This window comes from Stegostoma tigrinum, chromosome 8 (genome assembly GCF_030684315.1).
Source record: "Stegostoma tigrinum isolate sSteTig4 chromosome 8, sSteTig4.hap1, whole genome shotgun sequence".
NCBI classification, from domain to species: Eukaryota; Metazoa; Chordata; class Chondrichthyes; order Orectolobiformes; family Stegostomatidae; genus Stegostoma; species Stegostoma tigrinum.
The window spans coordinates 43,262,367-43,276,208 of NC_081361.1; the positions used below are offsets into that span (position 1 = coordinate 43,262,367).

Below are 13,842 nucleotides of genomic sequence, written 5' to 3' on the forward strand. Positions count from 1 at the left end.
GCTATGATTTTGCCCATTTAGTAAGTCAGACCAAATCTTCGTGAAATGTCACTACATTTCCCTCACAGAAAACATTCCCACTTAGCTTTGTATCATTTACAAATTTATAAATTTTACATTTGGTCCCCACAACCAAGTCATTAATATATATTGGTACTGGCTGAGATCCAAGTAATGATACTTTCAGTACCTCACAAGTCTCAAGTTTGCTAACCTGAGAATGACTCGGGTTGCTCATTTGTTCATTATCTGGTTTTTCTCTGTTAATCAATCATTAATCATGCCAGTACATTTGCATTCAATCACACTTCATTTTTTCTAACAGCCTGCTGTGGAGAACTTTATCAAAAGTCTTCTGAAAGTCTACTCTCTTTGATCAATATTGTTGGTAAAATCTTGAAGCAGTCCAAGTTTATTGAGCATGATTTCCCATTTCAAAATCCAAGCTACTCTGCCCAATCAGATCGTTATTGTTCAAGTATCTATTTATCACATCCTTCATAATAGATTTTAGCAATTTCCCTACTGCAGATGAGAGGCAAATAGGTCTGTACTTGCCACTTTTCTCCCTCACTTTCTTCCTAAATTATGGACTGATATTTTCTACCTTCTAACCTTCAGGAATCATGCCAAATTCTAAGGAATGTTGGAAGATAAGCACCAGTGCAGTGGCAATCTCAATAGCCACCTCTCTCAACAGTCGGGGATTAAGTCATGGGGATTTATAAACTTTCAGCCCCATTCATATCTCCAGTACAATCTACTAATACTAACTTTCTCTAATTCCTTATTCTCCATAGCCACCTTGGATCTCTAGTTTTGGGAGATTAGTTTTGGTTCTCCACATCTTTCTCCTCATAAAGTCCATTTGGGCTGCAAATCATTCACAGCGCCCCTGTAAAGATGATTTAAAGCAGTGCAAATAGCTGAGGCTCTTGACAGCAAATATTGCACATTCGGGCATAAAACTATTATTACGCTGAAAAAGTTTTCACCAGATTTACCAGAATTGGAATCTCCCTTAAAATATGTCTGCACAAAATTTTAAATAATAGTTGCTGTATTTGTGTTGTACACATGAACATTCTTGTTTTCTTTTTCAGAAGTTTTGCACCGTCCATTTGGTTCTGACATTGATTCACAGACACTGAATGAAGCAGTGAGGTGGAGCTCAAAGGAAAACCTCTTGGGAGCCACTGAGAGTGATCCTAATCTATTTGTTGCACTTTATGACTTTGTTGCAAGTGGTGACAACACACTAAGCATTACAAAAGGTAAGCAGTGACATTTCTGGTTAATTTTTACATGAAGAACCACATCTTGTTCATTGAGTTTGCCATTAATGCAAGGGCAGTACATAATATACAATAAGCAAAGCATCAATGAATGCTGGTTTGTGGCTAGTCTGAATCATTAGTTGGTGCAACAACAGAAGCTTGTGTTTACGGAACTGCCTTAATGTAGTCAAAATATTTCATTGTATTTTACCGGCACAATTCTTGACAAAGTTGAATTCTAAGCTACGTTGCGATATTAGTAGAGGTGACTCGGTCAAGTGCTAGGTTTGAAGGAGTCACTTAAAGAGAAAGAGAGAGAAAGTTAAGGAAGAGATTTCTTGGACTGGTAACCCTATGTAACTGAAGGTGCAGATGGGTAAAGAAAATCAGACACTTGATGGGTCAGAACTGAGTGTTCAGGAATCCTGTTGGGTTGGTGGGCAGAGGAATTTAAAATCATTGAGCAGGAGCGAGACCATGGAGAGATTTAAATATAGAATGAATTTTAAAAAGAAATCAATATGTTGGTGAAAGTTTTTGAGAATAAATATATGTTAACTACGTACGTTCACTCTGCATTTCGATCAGAGGTCCATTTAACCTCTTTCTGTTTTGATTTAGTCACCGGAAATGATCATATTCTTGTGTCTTTCAAATAATCATCTTAAACTAATTTCATTATGTATTTGAGAGTGCTGGTGATTTAGAAAAGACACTGGGAACATGAATGTGGTAAAACAAGATAAGCCTTTGGGGCTTATTAGAGTGGTCAAGGAGATACCACTTGGCAGACTTGATAAGGGAGCTTAAGGTGAAGGAACATTTAGGAGGCAGTAATCATAATATGATTGAATTTTCTCTGCAATTTGAGAGGGAGAAGATTGAATTAGAGATAATGGTATTACAGCTGAATAAAAGCAACTGCAAAGATATGAGGGAGGAGCTGGGCTAAATTGACTGGGAGAAGAGCCTAACAGGAAAGAGTGGAATAGTAATGGCAGGAGCTGCTGGGAGTAATCCAGGAGACACAGCAAAAATTCATCCCTTGGAGAAAGAAGCATGGTACAGGGACTATGAGGCAACCATAGCTGACAGGGGAAGTCAGGGACAAGATAAAAGCAAAAGAGAAAAGATATAATGTAGTGAAAGGCAGTGGGAAACCAGAGGATTAGGAAGCTTACAAAGACCAACAGACAGCAACAAAAAAAATAAGAGGGAGAAGATTAAATATGAGCTAGCCAGTAATATGAAGGAGGACTGTAAGAGTTTCTTTAGATATATAAAGGACAAAAGTGGACTTTGGACCGCTGGAAAATGACGCTGGAGTGATAATGGGAAATGGCTGAGGAACTGAATAATTACTTTGCATCAGTTTTCGTAGTGGAAGACTTGAGTACTATCCCAAAACTTCGAGAGAACCGGGGACAGAACTGAATATGACGGCCATCGCCAAGGAGAAGTTGCGAGAAAAACTGACCCCTACCTAGAACAAAAAGTAGGAATTGGTATTTGTTGACCACAATGGATATGTCCACTACATTTCCAGAAGCCATTCCATTATGCAGCATTCCAGCAAGCGATTGTAGAAGAGTGACTCAAATGTTTTACTATAATGGACTACCCGCGGAGATACAATCAGATCGAGTCTCGTTTTACATCAAAGTTATTCAAGGAAGTTACGGACAGCTTAGGAATAAAACAATTCAAATTTGTCCGTACCATCCAGAATCGCAGGGAGCATTAGAACAGTGGCCTCAAACTTTAAAGACCGTATTTAAGACTTGTAATCAAGATGATCCAGAGCATTGGGATAAAGGAATTCCATTTGTTCTTTTTGCAATTAGGGATGCAGTTGATGAATTAACTAAATTCAGTCCATTTGAATTAGCTGTTGGACATGAGGTGAGAGACCACTAAAATTAATAAAGGAAACATTGCTAAGTCAGAGTTCAAATGCCACATATTTAGGCTACATGTCAAATTTTAGGGATAGGTTAAGTATGTTAGGTGAGATAACAAAGTGTAGAGCTGGATGAACGCAGCAGGCCAAGCAGCATCATAGGAGCAGGAAAGCTGACGTTTCGGGCCTACAGCCTCGTTCAGGAATGGCTTTAGTGAATTGGCTAAACAGCTTTTGTAAGTAACAACATATAATGAAACTGCAGACAAGAAATCAAAAATTTGCAATTTTGCTTGTGGAAAAAAAATTCATGGAATGTCATAAGAATATGCTCAAAAGGTATTTTGATGGAAAAGGAAAGCAAAATGAGAATGTGTTATTGATTGCAACACAGAGCAAAGAACCAAGTTCAGATAATTCTAAACTGGACATTTCTCAAAGTAAATTGGCCAATGAGGAATGACATAAATTATTAAATTACCTTCTAGAGTAAAATCGAAATGACCTGAAAGAGTTATTACAATCACATGCGAAGAAATGTGGGAATATGCTGGGAAGTGCTAATCTGATTACATGTGATGTAGACATAGGGAATGCTGTTCCAATTGAGCAGCATCCTTATAAACTTAGCCCTGTAAAGTTGGCACAGGTTCAAAAAACAATTGAAAGCATGCTCAGATGACATAGTCAAAGTGAATTGCAGTGAATGGAACTCACCATAGTGATGGTGCCAAAACCAGATGGTACCTTAGAATTATGTTTGGACTATCACAAAATCTGAATTTTTTTCTTTTAAAAATTTTTAAAAAATGATTCTTGGGATGAGGACATCGCTGTATTGGCCAGCATTTATTGTCCATCCCTAATTGCCCATAGAGCAATTAAGAGTCAACCACATTACACTGAGTCTGGAGTCACATGTAGACCAGACTAGGTAAGGATGGCATATTTCCTTCCCTGAAGGACATTAGTGAGCCAAATGGGTTTCTCCAACAACTAACAGTGGATCATGGTCAACATTAGTTTTTTAAATCCAGATACATTTTATTGAATTCAAATTCTACCATCTGCTGTGGTGGGATTCGAACCTGGGTCATCAGAAAGTTACCTGGGTCTCTGAATTAATGATCTAGCAATAATACCATTAGACCATTGCCTCCCCCATGCAATTCATATCCTATTCCATGTTTGGAAGATTGTATCGAGAAGCTGCAACAAGAAACTTGTATTTCTAAGTTGGACTTACTTAGAGATACGGGCAGGTACTTTTATCCAAAAGAGTGAAGGAAATTTCTGCTTGTGTGACACTGAATGGATTGTACCAGTTTGAAGTCATGCTGGTTGGTATAACGAATGCGCCAGCCATGTTTCAAAAATTAACCAATGAAGTCATTTCGGGATTACCCAATTATGTGATGTACATAAGATGACCTAGAGAATTTTAGTCACGTGGAAGGAATATTTGGAGCATATATTGGAATTGTTCGATTGACTTAAGGAGGCAGGCTGGGTGATCAACCCGGCTGAGAGCGAGTTCGCAAAAGCCCAGGTCATGTTCCTGGCCCCATTGGACATGGCCCCATGGGATGTGGGAAGCAAAGGCTTTTGGGAGTTTCCCATACCATCAGAGCGGAAAGTACTATCATTCCTGGGAGAGTGATTTTTATCAGGAGTTCATACTGAATCTTAGAAGAAGTGCAGAAAATTTTAGTGAACAGAAGACTGTCAGAAGGCGTTCGACAATCTGAAAGCTGTGTTAATCGCTGCTCCAGTGTTAGTCACACCTAACTGTGAAAAAACATTTAAGGTGGTTATCGATGGAAGTGATTTGGGTGTTGTACTCTTGCAAGACAATAACGAGAAGCTAGAAAGATCTATTGGGTATTTTTCCAAAAAGCCAAATATTCATCAATAGAAATATTCACAATTGAGGAGACCTTGAATTTGGTGTTAACTTTGCACCGTTTCAACAGTTTTTTTGTTGCCAGGAATGTGTCTGAGACAATTGTATATGCTAATCATAACCACTTAAAGCTTTTGGAAAAATTTAAGGACAAAAATTCTGGACTAAGATGGAAATTATGTGCATAGCAGGATGAGATAGCATAATTGCTACTGTCATGAAGGAAGATGAAAGTGTTCAGTGGTAGAAGAAACTGATTCATATGCATTGTAGTATTGAACGTTTGCATGCATGGAGTCAATATGATGTATGTATATGGTTGTGTTCTAATAGCGTATGGTTAATGGTACTTAAAAATGAAGCCATTCTTGCATATTGATGATAACAAGGTGTAGAGCTGGATGAAAACAGCAGGCCGAGCAGGAAGGCTGACGTTTTGGGCCTAGACCCTCCTTCAGCCTTCCTGTTCCTCTGAAGCTGCTTGGCCTGCTGTGTTCATCCAGCTCTACACCTTGTTATTTCAGATTCTCCAGCATCTGCAGTTTCTACTATCTCTTGCATATTGATGGTTCATTTTTTAAGGGCATGGAGGAGGTGTGATGACAGTATGGCTTTAAGAGGTGTATTTTGTCCTGTTCTTTTTAATAAAGAGAAGTTGAGGCAAAGGTATGGAGCAAGTCTGTTCCAAGCCAATAAAGCAAACAGCTTGTGAGGGTTATTTTTTAAAAATTGGTACAATAGAAGCAGCATGAAGGGGTGGGGTCACTCTGACTCAGAACCAGGAATTTAGTTTGACTTTAATCAGTTGGTTTGGAAGCTGCTGTACATCCCTCACTTCTAGACTTGGGTTCTCGCTCTTGCGCTGTCTCGCGTTTCTCTCTCTCCCCCCTCTCTCTCTTTCCCCCACCTCTCCTCCCCCCCCCCTCTCTCTTCCCCCCCCTCTCTTTCCCCCCCCCTCTCTTTCCCCCCCCCTCTTCCCCCCCCTCTCTCCCCCCCCCCTCTCTCCCCCCCCCCTCTCTTCCCCCCCCCTCTCTCTCCCCCCCCCTCTCTCTCCCCCCCCCTCTCTCTCCCCCCCCCTCTCTTCCCCCCCCCTCTCTCTCCCCCCCCCTCTCTCTCCCCCCCCCTCTCTCTCCCCCCCCCCTCTCTCCCCCCCCCCTCTCTCTCCCCCCCCCCTCTCTCTCTCCCCCCCCCTCTCTCTCCCCCCCCCTCTCTCTCTCCCCCCCCTCTCTCTCCCCCCCCCTCTCTCTCCCCCCCCCTCTCTCTCCCCCCCCCCTCTCTCTCCCCCCCCCCTCTCTCCCCCCCCCCCTCTCTCCCCCCCCCTCTCTCCCCCCCCCCCTCTCTCTCCCCCCCCTCTCTCTCTCCCCCCCCCCTCTCTCTCCCCCCCCCTCTCTCTCCCCCCCCCTCTCTCTCCCCCCCCCCTCTCTCTCCCCCCCCCTCTCTCTCCCCCCCCCCTCTCTCTCCCCCCCCCCCTCTCTCTCCCCCCCCCCTCTCGCTCCCCCCCCCCTCTCTCTCCCCCCCTCCTCTCTCTCTCCCCCCCCCCTCTCTCCCCCCCCCCTCTCTCTCCCCCCCCTCCTCTCTCTTCCCCCCCCCTCTCTTTCCCCCCCCCTCTCTCTTCTCTCCCCCCCCCCCTCTCTTCCCCCCCCCCCTCTCTCTCCCCCCCCCCCCCCCTCTCTCTCCCCCCCCTCCTCTCTCTCCCCCCCCCCTCTCTCCCCCCCCCTCTCTCTCCCCCCCCTCCTCTCTCTTCCCCCCCCCTCTCTTTCCCCCCCCTCTCTCTTCTCTCCCCCCCCCCTCTCTTCTCTCCCCCCCCCCTCTCTCTTCTCTCCCCCCCCCTCTCTCTTCTCTTCCCCCCCCTCTCTCTTCTCTTCCCCCCCCCTCTCTCTTCTCTTCCCCCCCCCCTCTCTCTTCTCTTCCCCCCCCCCCTCTCTCTTCTCTTCCCCCCCCCTCTCTCTTCTCTTCCCCCCCCCTCTCTCTTCTCTTCCCCCCCCTCTCTCTTCTCTTCCCCCCCCCCCTCTCTCTTCTCTTCCCCCCCCTCTCTCTTCTCCTCTCCCCCCCCCCTCTCTCTTCTCTTCCCCCCCCCCTCTCTCTTCTCTTCCCACCCCCCCCTCTTCTCCCCCCTCTCTTCTCTTCCCCCCCCCTTCTCTTCTCCCCCCCCCTTCTCTTCCCCCCCCCCCCTTCTCTTCCCCCCCCCCTTCTCTTCTCCCCCCCCCCCTTCTCTTCTCCCCCCCCCTTCTCTTCTCTTCCCCCCCCCCTTCTCTTCCCCCCCCCCTCTCTTCTCTCCCCCCCCCCCTCTCTTCTCTTCCCCCCCCCCTCTCTTCTCTTCCCCCCCCCCCTCTCTTCTCTTCCCCCCCCCCTCTCTTCTCTTCCCCCCCCCCCTCTTCTCTTCCCCCCCCCCTCTCTTCTCTTCCCCCCCCCCTCTCTTCTCTTCCCCCCCCCTCTCTTCTCTTCCCCCCCCCCCTCTTCTCTTCCCCCCCCCCCTCTCTTCTCTTCCCCCCCCCCCTCTCTTCTCTTCCCCCCCCCCCTCTCTTCTCTTCCCCCCCCCCCTCTCTTCTCTTCCCCCCCCCCCTCTCTTCTCTTCCCCCCCCCTCTTCTCTTCCCCCCCCCCCTCTCTTCTCTTCCCCCCCCCCTCTCTTCTCTCCCCCCCCCCTCTCTTCTCTTCCCCCCCCCCCTCTCTTCTCTTCCCCCCCCCCCTCTCTTCTCTTCCCCCCCCCCTCTCTTCTCTTCCCCCCCCCCCCTCTCTTCTCTTCCCCCCCCCCCTCTTCTCTTCCCCCCCCCCCCTCTCTTCTCTTCCCCCCCCCCCCTCTCTTCTCTTCCCCCCCCCCCCTCTCTTCTCTTCCCCCCCCCCCCCTCTCTTCTCTTCCCCCCCCCCCCTCTCTTCTCTTCCCCCCCCCCCCTCTCTTCTCTTCCCCCCCCCCCTCTCTTCTCTTCCCCCCCCCCCCTCTTCTCTTCCCCCCCCCCCCCTCTTCTCTTCCCCCCCCCCCCCCTCTTCTCTTCCCCCCCCCCCCCTCTTCTCTTCCCTTCCCCCCCCCCCTCTTCTCTTCCCCCCCCCCCTCTCTTCTCTTCCCCCCCCCCCCTCTCTTCTCTTCCCCCCCCCCTCTCTTCTCTTCCCCCCCCCCCTCTCTTCTCTTCCCCCCCCGCCTCTCTTCTCTTCCCCCCCCGCCTCTCTTCTCTTCCCCCCCCCTCTCTTCTCTTCCCCCCCCCCCTCTTCTCTTCCCCCCCCCGCCTCTCTTCTCTTCCCCCCCCCGCCTCTCTTCTCTTCCCCCCCCCGCCTCTCTTCTCTTCCCCCCCCCGCCTCTCTTCTCTTCCCCCCCCCCTCTCTTCTCTTCCCCCCCCCGCCTCTCTTCTCTTCCCCCCCCCGCCTCTCTTCTCTTCCCCCCCCCCCCCCTTCTCTTCCCCCCCCCTCTCTTCTCTTCCCCCCCCCCCTCTCTTCTCTTCCCCCCCCCCCTCTCTTCTCTTCCCCCCCCCCCCTCTCTTCTCTTCCCCCCCCCCCTCTTCTCTTCCCCCCCCCTCTTCTCTTCCCCCCCCCCTCTTCTCTTCCCCCCCCTCTCTTCTCTTCCCCCCCCCTCTCTTCTCTTCCCCCCCCCCCTCTCTTCTCTTCCCCCCCCCCCCCCTCTCTTCCCATCCCCCCCCCCCTCTCTTCCCCCCCCTCTCTTCCCCCCCCTCTCTTCCCCCCCCTCTCTTCCCCCCCCTCTCTTCCCCCCCCTCTCTTCCCACCCCTCTCTTCCCACCCCTCTCTTCCCACCCCTCTCTTCCCACCCCTCTCTTCCCACCCCTCTCTTCCCACCCCTCTCTTCCCCCCTCTCTCACAGACTCACAATTTTCTCTGAATGTTCTTTCCTGTTGGACTGGAGAAACATTGTGCATGTGAGACAAACTTAATTTATTGAATTTGCATCTGCCAAGGGTATATTTGTGGGATGTTACTATCTTAATACAGTTAATCACTTGCAGTTAACATTATTATTGCCTTGTTAAGTATGTTGATAGCGTTAGAGTTAAGCTATTTTCTTATTTTGTCTGTATTTTACCTACAGTGTAAGAATAAAGTGTGTTTTGCTTCAAGCCTGATACTTTGACCATTCGAATTGCATTTGGAAACACAAAGCCTTATACTTGCCTTTTAAAAGGGGCAGCACGGTGGCTCACCGGTTAGCAGTGCAGCCTCACAGCGCCAGGGACACGGGTTCGATTCCAGCCTCGGGTGACTGTCTGTGCAGAGTTTGCACATTCTCCCCGTGTCTGTGTGGGTTTCCTCTGCGTTCTCCGGTTTCCTCCCACAGTCCAAAGATGTACAGGCTAGGTGGTTCGGCCATGCTAAATTGCCCGTAGTGTTCAGGGGTGTGTGGGTTATTGGGGGATGGGTCTGGTTGGGATGCTTCAAGGGGCAGTGTGGACTTGTTGGGCCAAAGGGCCTGTTTTCACACAGTAGGGAATCTAATTTAATCTTAAAAAAAGTGAAGAAAAAGTTTGAGTTGTAGGCTATCTTCTTAATATATCTTGAGGGGACTTGGTCTGATCCGTAACAGAGGGATGTCCTGATTCTTAGCTGCACTTTGTTTGCAACCTACATTAGGTTTAATGCATTGCTATCTGATCAGGCAAAATCTCAGACCTAATTGAGATGGGAACTCGAGTGTGTATTGAGCTTTGCCTGGGTCCCAATTATTCCTTGCACACCATTTGCTTATCTTAAGTGCCAATTCGTTGGGTGTTAGAAGGAAGCAACTCCCATTCCAGCTGTTATCCTGAAACTTAGTCTGCCCAAAGAGCTGATCAAACAATTTCCCAAGTGTTAGCCAAAATTGAAGACATCATTTTCTACTGCTGTATGGGAGGTACTGATTGTTAAATGGAATGTGGAAGTTTGGAAAAGGGACCAGTTACCAGCTTCTTGTCTTCCATCTTTGATTTTCATCATTATTTAACATAATTCAAATTGATTTTTTGCTTTCTTTCACTGACTAGAGATGCATTGAGAAACAAAACAAAAAACTTGTGTTTTGCAAAACTATCAGAATTTTTGACCAGGGTTCTGCTGATTCAACAGGTGAAAAGCTGCGTGTGCTATGCTATAATCAGAATGGTGAATGGTGTGAGGTGCGTTCGAAGAACGGGCAGGGATGGGTCCCCAGCAATTATATCACACCAGTAAATAGTCTGGAAAAGCACTCCTGGTACCATGGCCCTGTCTCACGTAGTGCAGCAGAGTACCTACTTAGCAGTCTTATCAACGGCAGCTTTCTTGTTCGGGAAAGTGAGAGCAGTCCAGGACAACTTTCGATATCCCTCCGCTATGAAGGTCGGGTTTACCACTACAGAATCAATACAACACATGATGCCAAGGTAAGGAGAAACTATCTTGTCTATACCTTCTCTCTGCTTTATTTTCTAAGCTTTTTGACTTCAGACAACACACACCCTACCCATCTGGAAGAGGCAAAGTTAAAATACTGGATTATACTATAGCAAAGACATTAGAAGGTTTTAAAGGATTAGTCAGACTGAAAAAAATGTCATGACTGGCTTTTTATTTGGATACTTGTAATTTGCAAAACCACCCTCAAAAATGAGTGCTTTTGTTCAATTTTTATATGCTAAGACGTTTTCATGCCTCTCTGAAACAAAGGCTGATCAGATTACTAAAGAAACTTCTATTACGCAAATCAGGGCTAGAAGTGGCAAAGTAGTACTCCTAAGACGTTAAAGGTGGGCACTCGCTAAGTTATTTATATATATGTGCCCAAAAGATAAGTGTTCTATTACATTTATGTTACAGATTACTGCCTGAATTGGCTTATGGAAACGCCTCAATTGTTGTTAAAATTGCTTGGTTTACATGAAAGGCAGACTGTTTCAGTCATTCTTGGTTAAACTGACCACCAATTTTACATTAGAACAGTTGATCATGCACCTTTTGTATAGACCATTGCTTCAAATTCACAATATAACCAAGTGTGAAGCTGGATGAACACAGCAGGCCAAGAAGCATGAATGGTCTAGGCCCGAAACATCAGCTTTTGTGCTCCTGAGATGCTGCTTGGCCTGCTGTGTTCATCCAGCTTCACACTTGGTTATCTTGGATTCTCCAGCATCTGCAGTTCCCATTATCTCTGATCACAATTTTAGCTTTAAATTCACAGTTAGTTTTGTATTGCCATGGGGGTGACACTTCTTCCTGCAGAGGTAAGTTGAAACCATGCAAAAGCAATATGTTGCAGATTTGAGAAAACTGAAATGAAAACACAAAATTTTAATGTTGAGCAGACCTGGCATCATTTTGTTAAGAGAAAAACAGTTCATGGCTCTTTAGAACTCAAGATGGTAAACCATGTGTACTTCCTTCAGATTAGAACATAGAACATAGAACATAGAACAGCACAGAACAGGCCCTTCAGCCCACAATGTTGTGCCGACCATTGATCCTCATGTATGCACCCTCAAATTTCTGTGACCATATACATGATTGTTGCCTTCCTACAGAATTTGGAATTTCTATTTGCAGCAAACATTTTAGTATAAGTGCAATAAATTTCTGTGTTTCCTTTTGCTCAACTATCCCAAATCATTCAAACAAAACTGTAGCTTTGGCAAGTATTTCGTTTTGTTTTTCTTAATTTGCGGCCATAGATTTGTGAGGCTTTCATCCTGGAAAAGTAGCTGTGTGAAGTTGATTTAGCTGAACCAAGGAAAGAAAGAACTGGGTAAGATGAGCCAGAAGGAACTTGAGACAGCTATGGAAAACTGGGAACTAACCCAATTTTAATTGCTCAATAGCAGCTTGCAAAACAATTGGAATGATGGTGAGTCATTAATGTGCTATGTTAAGTGAAAAAGAGCTTCACAAACAGAAGGTATCATTGTGTTGTATGCATTTGTTCCACCCAGATACTGTTGCTAATGAAGATCAACCGGTACCTGCTGTAGCAGTAGTCGTCATTTTGACGTCATTTCATTATTGACGTTATTTGCAGTTCATATAGGAATTGGTAAACTCCTATATATCTGTAATTAATCTGTTCAGACATGGTATGACACAAAAACAAAGTTGCTGGAAAAGTTCAACAGGTCTGGCAGCATCTGTGAAGGAGAAAACAGAGTTAACATTTCGGGTCCGGTGACCCTTCCTCAGAACTGCTGAAAGAACTCTGAGCTTTTCCAGCAACTTTGTTTTTGTTCCTGGTTTATAGCATCCGCAGTTATTTTGGTTTTTATATGGGTGTGACACAAATCTGGAGCAGGTGGAACTTGAACCCAGATCTTCTGGTCCAGAGGTAGAAATACTACCAATGTGCCATAAGAGCCCCAGTAGACTACATATAAAAAAAGTAAATCAGAACAGTTATTAATCAACATATTTTGATCTGCTTCATAAGGCAAATGATGTGTACCAATTTAATGTGATCTCTTACCTCAGCACATTGCTGTATTTTAGAAAATACAAGTTGCATGTTTGCAGAAAATTAATAAAAGATCTGTATATTATCAGTGATGCCTTTTTCAGGTGAGATACTAAATAGTCATTTTTGCTCATTGTGCTTGCCATAATGATCCCACTTTTGAAGAGCTAGGAAATTCTGTACTTCACTATTGAGTTTGGAACCAATTAGCAGTTGGTGGGATAAATGAGGTGGAGAGGATGGGTGTGGCATGATTGGGTGGGTGAGGTGCTAGTTGGACGTTTAGCTTGGTTGGGAGTACCTGGTTGATCAGGGAGAAGGGTGTGGGGGTAATGAATTGATCAGCTGGAGGCCTACTTACAGTTGGGTGGTTGAGGGAATTACAGTTCAGAAGAAACCAAAAGCGTGGTAGGGATCCAGAACTCACTGCCTGTAAGGCTGGTAGAGGCAAAAACCCTCATAACATTTAAGAAATATTTAGCTATAGATGTGCAATGCCAAGGACCAAGTGCTGGAAATTGGGGTTAGAATAATTAGGTGGCTGTTATTAGTGCCTTTATTTATGCTGTAAATTTCTATGATTCCATTCTGCCAGGTTTCCTTCCTCGGGGAAGGAATAAGTCATTGCCTGTGAAGCACTTTGAAATGCGCTCAGAAAATAAATAGAGAGACAATTCCATCGCCAGGAAATAAATTTTGAAACAAACATTTCCCCTCTATTTGTCTTGTATTGCATGCCTCAACTGGTCCTCCTTGTGAGTGGCAAGACAGATTATGCTGGATCTCATCATCATTATTTGTAACTATTAGCAATCCCCTTTTGTGACTATTGATGTAGTTTTTGCAAAAGAAATTTTTCACTAAGCCTTCTGGATATTTTCTGTGCTAAGTATTACTAAAATTAAGCCCATGAGTCCCAATCATTTTAAAAACTGAAGGGATCATTTTCTTCAATTAATCTTCAATGACTAATTAAGCTCATGTTCAGAAAATGAAACTGTTAAATCCTTGTCTGCCAGGAGAAGAAAAAAGGGTTTGCCATGATGGGTGAATGCACAGCTCTGGTTGAAAATAAGTTTCTGCAGATCAATATATGTTGAATTGAAGTTGTATAGCATAATGCAGTCCAGTAGATCATCAAAATCTAGCTCCCACATCCTCCTTCTAGCCCTATATTCATCTGCTTCTGGTTTAATTGTCCAACATAGTTCTCAGGTAATACATTTTCTGCTTGCATGTTATGTGAAATGTTAGTATCTGAATTAACCATAAATTAGGTTGATTTCTTTATGAAACAATAACTTAGATCAAAGTGAATGTCTGTTCTTAAATTGACAGTGATGATTGGTGATCTTTTAGTTTTGATGA

At 45.5% G+C, this 13,842-nt stretch overlaps 1 protein-coding gene across 6 annotated transcripts in view; it reads left to right on the top strand.

Annotated features, from left to right (window-relative positions):
• The window catches only part of abl2 (c-abl oncogene 2, non-receptor tyrosine kinase), a 108,078-nt gene that overhangs the window by 78,144 nt on the left and 16,092 nt on the right, over positions 1–13,842 (top strand). For 5 of the 6 annotated variants that reach the window (XM_048539917.1, XM_048539918.1, XM_048539921.1 and 2 more), the window contains exons 2-3: positions 1,104–1,274; positions 10,125–10,420. In XM_048539917.1, coding sequence (XP_048395874.1) covers positions 1,104–1,274; positions 10,125–10,420 — 467 coding nt within the window. Of the gene's footprint in view, positions 1–1,103; positions 1,275–10,124; positions 10,421–11,593; positions 11,878–13,842 lie in introns of those variants that run through there. The other variant, XM_048539922.2, reaches the window with a different exon arrangement.